The sequence below is a fragment of the Pseudochaenichthys georgianus genome, chromosome 5 (genome assembly GCF_902827115.2).
Source record: "Pseudochaenichthys georgianus chromosome 5, fPseGeo1.2, whole genome shotgun sequence".
Taxonomy (NCBI): Eukaryota; Metazoa; Chordata; class Actinopteri; order Perciformes; family Channichthyidae; genus Pseudochaenichthys; species Pseudochaenichthys georgianus.
In genome coordinates this window covers 9,361,363-9,377,584 of record NC_047507.1, presented here as the reverse complement: position 1 = coordinate 9,377,584, position 16,222 = coordinate 9,361,363, and the positions used below count along the sequence as shown (strand labels likewise).

General features: G+C 44.0%; 2 protein-coding genes across 2 annotated transcripts in view; one reads left to right on the top strand and one right to left on the bottom strand.

Moving 5' to 3' along the window:
• Positions 1-11,587, top strand: part of slc25a26 (solute carrier family 25 member 26) — a 58,094-nt gene extending 46,507 nt beyond the window's left edge. Inside the window, exons 8-10 of the mRNA XM_034082350.2 lie at positions 713-777; positions 4,333-4,406; positions 11,141-11,587. Of these exons, the coding sequence (XP_033938241.1) occupies positions 713-777; positions 4,333-4,406; positions 11,141-11,237 (236 nt within the window). The 3' untranslated portion in view covers positions 11,238-11,587. The remainder of the gene's footprint in view (positions 1-712; positions 778-4,332; positions 4,407-11,140) is intronic.
• Positions 11,588-13,283: 1,696 nt separating this feature from the next.
• The window catches only part of lrig1 (leucine-rich repeats and immunoglobulin-like domains 1), a 37,101-nt gene continuing 34,162 nt past the window's right edge, over positions 13,284-16,222 (bottom strand). The window contains exon 18 of the mRNA XM_034082349.1: positions 13,284-15,798. Coding sequence (XP_033938240.1) covers positions 15,614-15,798 — 185 coding nt within the window. The 3' untranslated portion in view covers positions 13,284-15,613. The remainder of the gene's footprint in view (positions 15,799-16,222) is intronic.

The following is a 16,222-nucleotide window of genomic DNA, read 5'->3' as shown; positions in this document are numbered from 1 at the left end:
TGTGTGTGTGTGTGTGTGTGTGTGTGTGTGTGTGTGTGTGTGTGTGTGTGTGTGTGTGTGTGTGTGTGTGTGTGTGTGTGTGTGTGTGTGTGTGTGTGTGTGTGTGTGTGTGTGTGTGTGTGTGTGTGTGTGTGTGTGTGTGTGTGTGTGTGTGTGTGTGTGTGTGTGTGTGTGTGTGTGTGTGTGTGTGTGTGTGTGTGTGTGTGTGTGTGTGTGTGTGTGTGTCATGTATCAGAATTTATCATTTTTTCACACGTCTTATTTTTGTTTTAATCCTTTCATTTGTTTACCTTTTTTTGTCTGAAAGGAAAATGATGTAACATGTTGAAATATAGAATGAAGGGAGTTTATACCCTCACTCAGTTCATAAACTTATGTTATATTATTAAACAAAGATATAAACCTCTGAAAGGTGTGGCTTGGATGAGGCTTGGATGAGGGGATAAGAGTGTGACTGTCCAGTATTAGAGGTCTAAAAACAGTGAAGGTCTCAAATGGGGAATATTTTCATTTTTATGAAGTTAATGTAGCGTTAGGGGCAGAGAGTTCCACTTTTTATTGCTGAAATAATAAGTTTCTGTAACTGTGATTAAGTAATTGGACGTTTTTATGGTTTTATTTTCAGTATTTAAACTAAAGACTCTTCGGAGAGCAGAGAGAGGGCCTTTTATGTTTGCACTTCGCTTAATGTGTGTGTATGTGTCTCTTTAAGGTGCGGTAGCAGCATTTGTTACCACTCCTCTTGACGTGGCGAAGACCAGGATCATGCTCGCGAAGGTACACACACACACACACACACACACACACACACACCACCTTCCCTGGCAGCGACTTTTAAACACTGCTGTCAGGTGATGCCTCACAGGCAGAGAGCCTGAGCAAATTTCAACGGTGTCCGCTCACTGGACGGAGCTAAGGTAGCACCGGGACAGGAGTGAGACGCACACACACACACACACACACACACACACACACACACACACACACACACACACACACACACACACACACACACACACACACACACACACACACACACACACACACACACACACACACACACACACACACACACACACACATCCATCATCCGATCCGGACTATGCTCAGTGTTCGGGAAGACATGTTTGGGTGCATGGTTATTGTAAGAACGAGAACTTGTTGCTGCTCCAGAGGAATTTCCATCTCAAGGCTGCTTGTCACTGAGAGGTGAAGCAGAAGGCCACTGTCCCTCCTGTTAACTCTTCTACCCTCCGTCTTCTTAAACAGCCCCCCCCTTCTCTTTCTCTCTCTCTATTTCCATGTAGTGGTGTCCCTACTTTTTCTCCCTCTCTCCCCCACTCTTGGCTCGCCGCAACTGTACGTCTGGCTTCCCTCACGATGTGTGTGTGAAAAGGGTAGTGAGTTCAGAGTTACCCCCCCCCAATCAGCCCCCCCACAATCAAACACACACACACACACACACACACACACGCACGCACGCACGCACGCACGCACGCACGCACACAAACAGACCGTCCTAGGAGGAGACACAGTGTTCCATTCCTCAGCAACCCCCCCATCCTAACTAATGAGATACAGGAATTAACAAAACACTCAGACGGTCTTGATCTGTGGTGAGAAGCCGTTGGCTGAAGGTGGAACAGCGCGTTTCCAAAGCTTCCTGTAAACATGATTTGAAATGCAGCTGCTGTAATTCACCACCAGCAGAGGACCTGGCCTGTGCTGCCTCCACGGGGTTCAGTTATAACTTTATAAGGCCAAGATGTTGATGCACTTGAAGGCTCCACAGGTAGGCTGGGAACTAAACTGGAGTGAGAGTCAATACTCCTTAAGGCTTTGCTAGTAGAAAGTTAGCTGATAGCACCCCAGCACTACAGTATGTATTTACTTTGTATTCTACAAAGCCAGGATGATAAAGCCAGGTATATTTCAATCCATTCAAGGTGCATTTTCCTACATTCTTTGACATTTTTTTGTAGCCTGGAATTGCCTAAGAAACCGGGAATAGTATTTTTTTGCTTTTGATAAAGTCTATATACATTCCTTTGTGTAATATTTTACGTTTAGTTATGAACACAAGCAGCATGCTGGATTTGGTGGTTACATTGTTAACCTTTTACAGGAAGTAATAATAGGAATCTGCTGCTCAATATTAGCCATAACACATAATTGTTCTGTCCTTATTTGAACTAGCTGGTGCATACAGTACATTGCCACTTACATGTACTGCATATTGAGCTGTTATTCATTTAAAGATTCATCGTTAAGTTCCATTAATGTAAAGAAATGTCTCATTTGAGCTAACCAACACTATAAAATGTGATACTTTTCATCACATATGACAAAGAAAAACAACAAAACCTCACAATGGAAGAAGTTGGATCTAGCAAATGATGGTCATTGACGGTAGTTTGGAACATGACTATAATGATTACATTATATCTATATCACTTTTGCACCTAAAGTGCTTCGCCTAAAAAGGTAACATGTCATTAAAAGGGTGTCAGACTTAAGCTTGGTTTAGTTGTATAAACTCGCGCAGAGGCTGACAGGTCCAGGCTGGAGGGAAACCGGCAGAGAGCGGCTGGTGTTGATGGGTATGGATGCTTTGGATTGGATGAAAGGAGGAAGTATGGGTGCTGGAACGTGTCACATTAGTTTCTGTCACTGCAGTAGCAGTAGCCTTCTTTTTCTACGGCCTGCAGAATGAAAGAGCGGTGTTGTCCAGCAGGCGGATGTCCAGGGCGTAGCTGGACGTGAAAACCCCCTCCAGGGCTCCACTGCTGCCTGGCGCTCCACGCTGCTACTGTACAACACGGCTCTTCTCCTCGGGGCTGGCGTGTTTCCTGCCGGTTCACCACACGGCTGCCATCAGTGCCATGTTCTCCACCCTCCAACATCCGGCTGGTGCGCTCCAACACCGTGTTTATCAGTCATCTCGTTTTATTGGAGGACATGGAAAGGTTTTTACTATTCACACATAACTGTAAGGAACTCCGATAACAAAGCAGCAAGCCAATATAAGCAGGAAGAAACTTAAAGATGTAATATTTTTATATGTCAGCGTTAAGTTACACAGGGGTTGTGTGTGTGTGTGTGTGTGTGTGTGTGTGTGTGTGTGTGTGTGTGTGTGTGTGTGTGTGTGTGTGTGTGTGTGTGTGTGTGTGTGTGTGTGTGTGTGTGTGTGTGTGTGTGTGTGTGTGTGTGTGTGTGTGTGTGTGTGTGTGTGTGTGTGTGTGTGTGTGTGTGTGTGTTGGACACCTTTCTCCTCCATTCCCTCCTCCCTCCAGCGGTAAAGGAAAAGAAAACTTGTCAGACGAGGAGAGAGTCATTTCTCAGCCACCTGTCTCCAACAGAAACAAAAGACATAGGGGTGTTTCCCCCCCCCCGCTCTCTTGAAAGAAATGTGGAAATCATCCTCTCGTTCCTCTCAGCAGATCTGGGAGTCACAATTTACGGCAGTGGCTACAAACTGTTTCCTACATGCTCAGTGAGCTGTAGATTGCCGTGCATGCACACACACTCAAACACACACACACACACGCGCCTTTTTTTCTTTCCCTCTCCTGTCGGCAGAGGTGGAAAAGTACTTTTTAGATTTTGCACTTTAGTAAAAGTAGAAAATGATTGGCATCAAAATCTACTTAAAGTACCAACAGTAAAGTACTCATTATACAGATTGGCCAATTTCAGAATAATACACATTATAGCATATGTTTTGATTATAAATATTGCTGCATTTAGGAATTATCAAAGCTTTTCATCACTTTGTGAACTACAGGATAGCATGGTGAATTTGACTCCAGGTGTAACTTAAGTCTTATTTAAGTGTTGATTATATTTCACATCATTATTCTAAATATGCAAAGTAACTGAAGTTATTTAAAAAATGTAGTGGAGTAAAAGTACACTATTGACCTCTGAGTTGTAGTGGAGTAGAAGAGCAAAGTAGCAAGAAATGCCCCCCCTCACTTAACCCCGGCACCCCTCTCCTGCAGCTCTCAGACCCCTGTGCCACTCCACAGTGATGGATTAGAAACTCTCTGGCCGGCTAAGCCTTATTATGTAAATAAAAGTTCTAGACTGACAGGTGGGGAGGGAGAACTTGTCGCGTGTGTTTTTGGGTGGGCAAATGGTTGGGTGTTTCTCCAACGGGTGCCTGGGTGGGTGTTGGAGGTGTCACCTTCGCTGACCCAGCTGTCCATGAGGAGAAATGAAGGGATACAAAAAGAAGACTAAACAGGGTGTCCGTTGGGGGGGCAGGAAGGGAAGGAGACGATCCATCCGTCATCATACCTTTATTTTCTCTTTCTGTCTCCCTCTCTATAGGCCGGGTCGAGCGAGGCGGGGGGGAACATCCCCAGGGTGCTCTGCAACGTGTGGAGGAGCCGCGGCCTACCAGGGTGAGTCTTCATTTCAGAGGGATTGCCAACGTGACAGCTGAACAGCCTCTTTACACAAACCGCTTTTAAAAACCTCTTATTTTACATGATTTGATTGAAGCCGCGCCGGATCCCTCACGTAATCAAGTTTGATGATAGAGTCGCTACTCTGGGAGCAGGCGAATTTACAGCCGCAGCTGAAAAATTAGACTTATAAAAGCTTTTCCCGCCCACTCGCTGCACCGGCCTATTGATTAAGGTGTTACAGGGGCCAAGTGGAAGGGGTTCTTTGAGTGTGTTTATGATGCGCACCGGACAAAAGGCCGGTCTAATGGGGCCGCCGAGGGCTGCCAGCACTAAAACAAACACTCAGCCGGCGTGAATAATAGCCCCGCTTGTGTACAAGCCGCCATCACTTAGTTAGGATGCACCTCGGCTTAACGCTCATAGCAGATTTGGTTTGGGACTGGGCCAAGCACCAGTGAGACGCACAAACACACACTCTTACAAACACAAACCTCTGTTTGTTTGTGCGGGCTGCAGCGCTGGAATCTAATCAAAGACAAACTACATTTCAGCTTTGTGTTTAATGTGAGCCAAGGGTGATTCCCTACGAACCGCTCTCGAGCATCAGTAATAAGCCAGCCGTCAATTTTAATAAAGAACATGTTTGAGACTACTGCACGTTCTCGATGAGGTGATAGTTGGCGGGCCCCGATGGAAAAGGCCTGAATCCCACTCTCCCAGCTGCAACAGTAACCCACGGAAATGGACGGAGGTGCTTTGATGCCAGTCCCCCACCTCTGCACCACGCTTTGAAGTTTTCCTATCTTTCCACTCCTCTATCTCCTCCGGCGCTCCCCTGGGTCCAGCTGTAAAACTCACTCATAATGTGCATCGCTATAAGCCGTACAACACGAGGAACCCCTGAAGAAACTCCTCTGATATTGATGTAACCAGAGAAGGTGACGAATGAGAAGAAAGAGAGCAACTAATATAATGAAATGCAGAGACAGGGGAGAGTGTGTAAAAAGGGTGGAGGGGGGAGGGGGCTTTTTCTCCGCAGGGCCAAAGGCCTGGTGGTTGCGCTGGTGCATGCCTGATACAAATTGCTGGGGCTTTAAAGCTGTAATTATGGTAATAGGCCCAATTGCAGTGTAGTGAAGCTCTAAAGTGCTTCCATGTGTGTGCCATGCCCCAGAGACCCCGGGTTAGCAGAGAGTAGGGGAGCTCACCCCGCACCCCCCCTCCATCTCTAGTAACCAAACTGCACCAGGAATCATGTCAAAACAAAGACTAATAAGCAACATGGCCTCCGGGCTGCGTCCGCTTTGTGCCTCATGTAAAGCAAAATGGAGGAAAAGTAAACAAAGGACTCGTTTGTGCCGCATACACACAACAAAAGGATGTTTTTGTATGAACTTAATTATACTTGTATGGCCCAAGGAATATTTGTTTTTCACCATATCAAAAAAGAAAAGGTAAGTTGGGCGATTTGAGCACTTTTGACAAAGGGAAAAATATAATATTACTAATAAAGTTGTCTGTCTTCATTTTGAGGTTAATTACCTGTTGGAAAAACTAGTCAGTACTCCAATTGAATCACAATTATTAAGTTACTGCAAATAAAGTCAGAGAATTCCCCAGTCAGTCTAAAGCAGAAGGGGAACACCATCGCAGTACAGTGCAAGTTCTGCCTTCCAGATGTGAAAATGCTGTCATCATCCTGGGACTCGAATCATTCGGCACATCTCAGTTACTGGATTTAACTTGGAGCAGCAGCAGTACCCGTATAAATCATATTTAATTAACTTACACTGAACAAAAATATAAACGCAACACTTTTGTTTTTGCTCCCATTTTTCATGAGATGAACTCAAAGATCTAAAACATTTTCTATATACACAAAATAACCATTTCTCTCAAATATTGTTCACAAATCTGAAAAATAGATAGTGAGCACTTCTCCTTTGCCGAGATAATCCATCCCACCTCACAGGTGTGGCATATCAAGATGCTGATTAGACAGCATGATTATTGCACAGGTGTGCCTTAGGCTGGCCACAATAAAAGGCCACTGTGAAACGTGCATTTTTGCTTTATTAGGGGGGTCTGGGGGATCCGAAAACCAGTCAGTATCTGGTGTGAGGGGTAGGGTTAGGGTTAGGGTAATGTTGTGAATCGAGTGGCCTGTGTTCGTCATCCATAACATACGCCTGCCCATACCATAACCCCACCACCACCATGGGCCACTCGATTCACAACATTACCCTAACCCTAACCCTACCCCTCACACCAGATACTGACTGGTTTTCGGACCCCCCAGACCCCCCCAATAAAGCAAAAATGCACGTTTCAGAGTGGCCTTTTATTGTGGCCAGCCTAAGGCACACCTGTGCAATAATCCTGCTGTCTAATCAGCATCTTGATATGCCACACCTGTGAGGTGGGATGGATTATCTCGGCAAAGGAGAAGTGCTCACGATCACAGATGTTTTCAGATTTGTGAACAATATTTGAGAGAAATGGTTATGTTGTGTATATAGAAAATGTTTTAGATCTTTGAGTTCATCTCATGAAAAATGGGAGCAAAAACAAAAGTGTTGCGTTTATATTTTTGTTCAGTGTAGATGCAAATGTCCCCGTTTGTCCTGAATTGCTTTTTTTTGGCAAAATGTTTTTCACCCATTGGAGCAATTTTCCTGTAATAGACTTTTTAGGTTGGTTGTATATCCTTCTTACTACAAAATGTATTTTAAACTCCTGTTAATATCCACCATTTGTGTTAAACGTATCGCCAATCTGATTATTTTTTTGTACAGTTTCTTTTTTATCCTAATAAAACAACACTATTGCATGTATTCTGTTTATCCCCAAGCCTGAATACTAGACTTATGAAGGTGTTTTGCTGGAAAATATATGAAAGCACCCCTTTTCCAAAGACCATCCCCAACACCTCACATACTTTACATTTAATCCTTTTCCTGCGATGTCTGTTTGGGCTGACAAAGTTAGGTTTCGTGTTTTTAGAGACATGACGGTACATCTGTGTTTCTTACTTTTTGTTATTTTGTTATTATCACGTTTTGTCCCAGAAGTTCAAGTCGACCCACTCTCTACTGAAGGGATGTGTAAAACATCACACTGATGTAACTTCTTTAGTTTAGTCTCTTCCTTTTGAACTTATCCTCTGAAAATGTTAACCTCAGCATTCCTGCTCTTCAACAAGTACCACAAATGTACTCTAATATGTAATATTTCCACCCTTGTTCTTCGAGTACCCCAGGCTTTTTCTACTCCCTTATCTGAGACATTTATTGGAGTCTACCACTGTTCTCATGCACTCTCCTGTCATGCAATGGAACTATATTTAGTCCGATCCTCAGGAGAGGTGATTTGCCGACAATAGGGGGCTGACAGCTCTGAGTCGCTGGCCAGGCTGTGATGTCAGAGCGAGTCAGGGCACCCGGGGGAGCCGAGGGGGAATATTGAGCTCTGCTCTGATGTCCCGGACTCCACAGGTGGGCCTGATCCCAGACAGGACATGTAACAGTAGTCCGGAGCCGAGACAAAACAAGAGCGTTGAGTTTAAAATTAGTTCATTCCTCACACTGCTGGCGATCAGATCCATCACATGAGACGTTAGAGGTGAATACGTCCAGACTTGTTGTGTCTATCACGTTGTTTAGCTGCCCAGCTGCTCTGTGTACGTGATTTTATCTTTTTGATTAGCTTTGGATATCATATGTAATATTGCTGTGTCAGTAATGCTAAGTCATTTCCTGCAGCGGGCCTGTGGCTTATGTTTCAGCAGATGGTGACGGAAAGCTGTGTTGGGATGGAAAGAGCTCGCTGAAGGGCAGGACAGCAACCTCTGACTAATGTCTCGCTCTTTATTTGGAGCCTTTACTCCAGTCACAAACACACTAGGATTCTCCTTGTCTCACACAAGCACACTTTTTGCCTCTCCCACACAACTAAACCCTTCACTTGACGTCTTTTAGAAAACACCCGATCCGGGCCTTGGCATTCTGTGAATACTTGGGATGACTGAGAGATCCCTGACACGCTTTGCCCCTTGTACAGCTTTGCATTTGCAGTGTCTGTTGGTGACCTAAACCTTACATTAACAGTGAAAGCTGAAGTGTCAAAACCTCAACTTAAGATCCACGTAGTAGCTTTTTGTTCTTGTTTCTTGGTTGTCAGGAAAACAGTTAGTGCATCATTGTAAAAGGTAACGGACTGCCAAGCTAAGATCAATCAAAGATGTCCAATTGTGATGATAAGATCTTTTGAAAGACTTATGCTGTTTCCCACGGGCCCTTGAACGTTTTGAAAATGACTCATGTTCTTTTGATATTTAGTTTTCTTAACCTTAGTCAATAGACTGCAATCCACTGCATGGGTCTTCCTTCATTGTATCACGTGCCGTCTGCCTTGTGAAGAGCGATGGTCACATGTTATTTTAAACTTTAACAATTCATTTTACTGTTAGTGGGCCTGATAGTCCTTCAATTTGAGAAGGTGTTGCGACCCAACATGACAATGCATGTTCTTTCATGTCTAATGCTCATTATTCTCAAAGAGGAACTCCCGTAACTTAGTGTTGCACCCACATAAATGAAAGAGACTCCTGAATGACGGGTTAAATTAAGAATATTCAAAATGCAAGCAACATATGTAGTGTACTGACTGCAGAGGTATACAAACTGTTAGTCCCTAGTATGGGTCAAACTCCAGAGAAAAATAGTCCTCAATTTCCCATCAATCGGTTGAATCAGAGACTGGATGTCATAAAATAAAGCCCAACGTTGCTCATCTCAAAATTAGATCAAAACTGAATGACATGATCGTCCAATTGCCTCTGTAATTGGTTTCATCTCATGAAACAACAGACAATAATGTAACATTTGACAGTTTGAAAAGCACAGCTGTAAAAAGTTATATCAAAAATGGTTGAATTGCATTTAGCTGCTTCAGTTTCAGGGTCCTGGTGTTGTTACATGACTCAATTGGACAAGTGATCAGAACAGAGCCATCGTTACAGTTATAAGTAACACTTGTGCTTTTTCTATTATAACAATTCAAACCTCTGCCATGAAAGCAGGACCATACAAAAGCCTCTGCTCACCCACAGGTGATGGAAAAATAAGTTTCACAAAATGGGACAGAAACACAAGAACTTACACAAACACCAACCCAAATGATGAATGCAGACTGACATTCTGTGTGCATCTCCCCTCACACACACACACACACACACACACACACACACACACACACACACACACACACACACGCACACGCACACGCACACGCACACGCACACACACACACTTACAGGCAAACATCCCTGTAGGCACAATCCTCTTCATCCATTACTTCGAGCTTGGCCGGGGTCAGACCATGTGAGCGTGGAGGCGTGTTGGCAAGCAGAAGGTGTTGGTAGGCAAATACACGACTAGGGAGAGACAAGGCAGAGAGAATAGTGGAATGAAAAGAAGAGCGAGACATGGAAAGCCAGACTGGACAACGTGAGCATGTGTCTGAGAAATGGATGACGCAGCAAGAAAACGGAGATGTTGGAGGAGAAATCCCCGGACAATGGAGCCAGCTGAGGGGGCCGCCGCTGGCCGGAGGACAGCGGAGGGACATGTGTGGATGTCATCCGGCCATCAGTCATGCACAGAGGGAGAAATAAGGGTGGGGGTGAGAGTTCCAGGGAGGCCTCAGGGTGGGGGCTTTATGCCTAATCCCAAAAACAGCTGTGTGGAGCGGTTCTTGGGAGACTGGTGCTTTCTCATAGCTCATCACATCCTTCGACCCCCGCAACGTCGATAGCTTTTTATTTTGCCTTAGTTGCTGTAACGTGGGCTCTTATTGCTCTCTATGAGGTGGAGGCAACATGATTGACCCACACCTGAAGGCACGGTAAATTACCCACAAATACTGTGGAAGAGTACCTGAGACAGTCGGAGCAGCTCTCAGCTCTGTTCAAAGGGTTTCTTTAAGCTACAACTGGTACATTTTGGAGGTGTGATCACGAAAAGAAAAGAAAAACGACTTCCTCCTGTAACATGTGCTTCTTGATGAGCTTCAGGTGTGTGCATGTGGCAAAGTAATTCCAAACATTTTGTGGAAATGAAACACTCACATTCATGCTTAGCTTAGTAGGCCTACGGGCCGTGTTATGAAATGAACTATATGCCATAGAGTGAAGCCTTCTTTTTTGGTTAGAAACAGTTAGTTATCCTGAAATCCTTGAAACTCGAAAAATTTGAGAAGGCCTACCCAAATCAGAAAATGAATCAGCAATTTTGCACTTTTGTTTCCCTTATCTCTTTTCAATTCAATGTGCTTTTTGAGTAGTTTTTGGTAAGCCGTCTAAATACTTGTGAATTTTTAAGCTTTGATGTGTCTGAAAAGAAGCTAACAAGTGGCAACATGAGACGATTAGCTCCAACACTAGTTCGCCTTTAGCCCCAAGTTATCTTTTTGCTTTTTCTTTAGCCATAGACTGTGGTGTGATCCTCCATCACTGTGCAGTACTGTGTTAGTGTTTGGTTGGAACCTGCACAGTTCAACTTTATTAATGCAGATGCACTTGTGAACGCTGCCTTGCACAACAGTGAGAGATTAATGTGTGTCATGTGTCCTCTTGGTTTTAGTATTTAGCAAAACCATTTAGCAAAACTCTTTTACAAAATGTGATTCCAGCAATAACACGTATCGTTCTTTCTCTTCTTTGTCTGCAGTCTGTTTGCAGGCTGCATACCGAGGATGACCTTCATCAGTGTGGGCGGTTTCATCTTCCTGGGAGCTTACGAGAAAGTCCGCTGCACTTTACTGTAGCAGCTCGTCCTCTGACAGAATCCTGAGCCCCAGCCTGGTGGAGGAACAGCGGAGGAAGCATCTCTTGGAGAAGCACCCTCTTCCTCTGGGGGCCCCTGCACCTCCATGCTGCTGGGCCCCGAAAAGCAAGGAACACCTGGTGCTCGAGGGAAGAGTCGTCCAGGGCCTATCGCTGCATTCCTGCTCATCAGTGCTGTTGAGTTTAACAGCCTGAGCTCACACTCCTGTAACAAATGGTAGCGTGTTAAATGGAGCCACACCCTGTCCCACAAGTCTAGCATCTTTACTGTTCAACATGTATGTGTGGGAACCAATGAGTGATGTAATTAAAGACTATTTTTATGTTTTAAGGTGAGGTTTGTTGATTTGATTCCCAATAGAAGGCCCTGTTAAGCTTCCAATATGTGATTTCATGATCATTTTAATGTGTAATCCATATTTTTCTCTTAGCTAAGTCTGGCCACCTGTTTTAAGACCCACCGGGGGGAGACGGAGTAATATCTCATCATTGTTACAATCCCGCTGGAGCACAACTGAGCTCATCCACCTGCAAGGGCTTTCATTTTATACTAAGGATCCCTACAACAATGAGCACTTTGTCAAATTAACAAGGCTCTAGTTGTATTATTAGCCTCTGGTGTATTACAGTTTGGGATAGGCTATAGCTGTCTGATTTATTGTGAAATATTTGTATCAGGTCGTTAGCCTGATTGATTTGACATTGTAGTGACTCCTAAAGCTCAAACCTATAAACTTGCCAGTTAAAAAAGTTAGCTTGACAAAACAACAGCTATTCAACAATACAGCTTTGTGTGACCTCAGTCGCTTTAGTTTTGAGGAGACATACATTTTCTTCTCCACTTAAAGATGTATATTCAGGATAAAACATTATTGTTAGGATACTGTTAGCTTAGCGCAACAACTTGAAGCAGGGGGAAGAGCTAGCCTGGCTCAGTCCAATAGCAACACAATCTGTCTTTAGCACCTCTGAAGCTTACTAACTAACTCTTTATAGCCAGGCAGGCTAGCTGTTCCGTTGTTTCAGTCTTTAATATGCTAGGCTAAGCTAGCAGTCTGCTAGCTATAGCTAAATCGGCTTACTGCACAGGCATCTGTATTTTTTTGTAATGTATGTTGGATATAGTATCCACATTTTACTATAGGAAAAAGGAAGGCTCTAAAATGTACTGCAATAACGGAGGAAGGGTTTAAAATGTATAATGTCGGTGGTTTTCTCAGATTCATTTAATGGTAGCCTATGTGTTTAAGTTGCACATGATCTTTTCTTGTACTGTAGTGTAGCTGCAGTAAAAATACACCTTCCTCTGCAATTGCCAGTCAAATGCATACTGTTGCCAATCTCCACTAACGTTCCCTCTTTTCAAATTGAGAGCACACCAAGATAACCTACGCTGATTTAAGAAGGAATATTTAAACATGTAGGAACAGTTAGCCATAGTCAAGTGTTTTCCCTTCTTGTATTTAGTGAATGAGCTCAGTGTTGTCCTTCGGAGGTAAAACTGAAGACTTAAATCCTGTCAGGACTGGAGACGGATGGCCTCACAGGTGGGAGCGTTTGTCATGCTGCTTGTCACTGGGCTGTTGGACAACAATGGTCAGTGTGTGATTGGTGGAGGCCACGGCCGGGAGCATGTCAATCATCCGGTGACAAACATCCATCTGGAATGCACATTCTGGCCAGCCACTGACCCTCAGTCAGCTACGACCTATGGCTACGACTCAATGGCAAATATTTTAAACAGCCCGCAGAAGGAAAAAGTATGCCTGCTGTCTTTGGAGCTTCAGAGAGCCAGGACACATTCCTGGTCGGAAGATTAGCGTTGTGTGTACGTGTTATCCAGGCACAAGCGTCTTCAGTGCTTTGAAGATCAAGGTCTCTTGGATTTCATGTCTTGGTGCATGCTCCATTAATTGATGGCTTCTCCATGACCACTGTGACGTGACGGTTGCTAAATGCTAACTCAGCTGTTTGTGACTACTACTGTCACTCTTTCCATACAAAAAAACACATGAAGACACATCCCATAATAGCAAAATGTGATTTTTATTAGACACTTCAATGCCATGTTAGACACTTCACTGTTTCAGCTTCGACATTGGTACAACGGTTTTTCGAACAGTTTTCAATAAATTACTCGGAACATGAACTGCCCCTCCCTCCCTTTTGTCCCTTTTATCTGCTACACTGGGATTAGCTTTCCAAACCGGGATCTCTGATTGGTCTTGCTGGTAAAATCACCTCTGATAGGTGCCATCAGGTGTAACCAGAGGAGCATGTCCTCCAGTTTACCTTGATAAGGCCACTGGTAACGGAACACAGTTTGAACAACTGGCGAAACGCATGAATACAATGATTGGACGATGTAACTACTTTTGACTGAATTCTGACCCAGTGTATGCAGGGATTGTAGACACACACGATTGTATTATTCCTCCAATAGTTTGGTTAGAGCACATTTCACAAACGTCCCAACTGTTCACAGCATCAACCTTTTAGATACCTTAAACAATATTCAACTGAAGTGATGATGATGAAGTTATTGTTACACTGTGGTGATGAGACGGAGGCAGCGTACTGGCCGTTTGCCTGTGAATTGCACAATGGTGGATGTTGAGGCACATTACAGCAGTAAAACAATTAAACATTCTCCGTCTTTCTAAAGCCCCTTTCACACATGCCCTGCAACTTTTAACTAGGACAGCATTTTAACAAGGAAGACTAAATATAAAAACGGACTTTAACCAGCCAGATCCCTAGTACGAAGTCTATGAAATGTCCGATGTCTGGGGGCGTTGATGACATTTCTAAAGCAAAACTTAAAAGGAACGCAGAACTGCAGAAAGCAATTAAAAAAAAAAAAAAACCCCGCTTACAATAAGGATTACGGTTTAGACCAGATTCTCACACTTCTAGCTGGCATCGGAATTGGCAGACACATTACGAACTGGCTACATGATCACAGTGTGGTGTGTCATGTAGGGCCTCCTACAAAACAAACTAAATATTTCCAGGAAGTGAGACATTGTCTGACACGACTAATCTTCTGTTGTGTGTGACATGTGTGAAAGGGAAACTCCAGACAATGTGCAGACCTGATTCTCTGGACATTGAAGAAAATGTCAGCATGGAATAACATAATTAAGCATTCTGCCAATTAAATGTCACATAGCTGTAGATTTCCCAATGAACGTGAACAAGAACACATAGCAGGTGTTCCATTTCTGAATGAGCAGTACTGGCTTCTTGCAGCTTTTAAATGAGCTGTTAGAATGAATTTGAACACATTTTGTTGAAAACTTACAAACGTTTGTCTCCAGTACCTTTCTTGGACAAATAAAGAAACAAATCAGACTCAGAGAGGAACATGTTCTACCTCGGAACAGCTTGGCAGTAATTTGTAGAATTGTGAAACAGGTGGAAGAGCCTTAATGGTAGAGTATGTACTGTATCCTTTACCGTGTCAAAATAAGACGAATGTCTCCTCACATAGAGGGGGCTCCCGCATTCCCATTGGCAGATATCATGTTCACAATCTGCTTGCTTATGACGTGAATACAAAAAGTGCTTGAACTGACCGCCCACAAATATCCCAGCGTGAACCGTACCGAAATAATTGACATCAAAGCTCTTCCTTCATAAAACAACAACGAATGTGAACTGTGTTTCTGTAAGGCCATGTTTGGCAGCGATAAAACATTCAAGTGCAATCAAGTGTTTGTTTTGTTTGCTATAAGAGTGTACCACTGTCTCTCACAAAGTCTCTGGATATAGGCTTTACAAGATGAGTTGTCTTTGATCATGCATTAAGGCACCGCAGCTGAATGTTGGTCAAAGCTGAAAATGGCTGTTTTTTTTGACGAAAAATAAAAATACCATCACTCCTTTCTTTGTCATGCACATAAATTCAAATACTCTTTTGTAAAAGTTATATAATATATAATATAACAAAACTCTTATGTACAGTCAAATGTCCAAAGGTATATTTCTCTTTTCCCCTGCACATACGTATACTGTACAAGATTCCCTACATTTACATGCTTCAAATGCAAGTCACATTTTTAGGAGCTAGAACTTTTTTTTAATTGGTCACCTCCCAGAGGAAGGTTTTTAAACTATGTACAGCTGATAACGCTCAGATGGGACACCACCCACACAAGCTCCACCTTCAAACTCCGGATGCCCCCCCCTGTGCCTCCCCCCCCTCCTGGTGCTCTCTTGTAGTCCAGATCCAGGAGGCTAGGGATCGATCGCCCTCGATATGAGGTAGCAGTTTATTTTCCCAGTGCAAAAAAATATATAGAAAGTCCACTCGGCTACTGCGAGTCCGCTTTGTTGGGGCTGGATGGAGCGCCTGCTAGTCGCTGGCTCTCCTTAGGGGGGCGCACTCATTCTGCGAGGCTCTGACGGCGTGTCCGTTAGACAGCAGAGTCTGTCGGAGCTCAGGCTCAAAGTCACTGTCCGGGCGGCCGGGGCTCGCCAGCTTCACCGGCTTGTGGAAGGAGTCCTCCTGCGACGGGGAGAACGATGAAGTCTGTCTCACTGATGGAGAAGAAAGAAGAAATCAGTCAGTGAGGTGGTGAAGAAGACAAATATGCATTCAGCTTTAGGATACAAAGGCGGTGGAATGTGTGCATAGCGCTGCGTTGACATGTGGAGGTGAGAATTGGTATTCGGAGGCCATTTTCCCCTCGCTGCAATCCCAGAACGGGCCCGGGCGTGCGACTGCAGCAGTTTGGCAGCAGCTGAGGACGCGGAGCTTCTTTCGAGTTTCCAAAGAGATGTCCCGAGGGGCTCTGAGCGAGCAGCTATCATATTGTGTCAAATTCTGGTAGAAGCCAATCCATCAACAATCACATTCAACGGAATTTGCCTTGACAAGAGATCGTACATTCCTAATCGTTTCTCAGGGTATCGCCTGATATAAATCATATTCCAGGAAAGACCGCTTTTAGCCTTCAGGAGG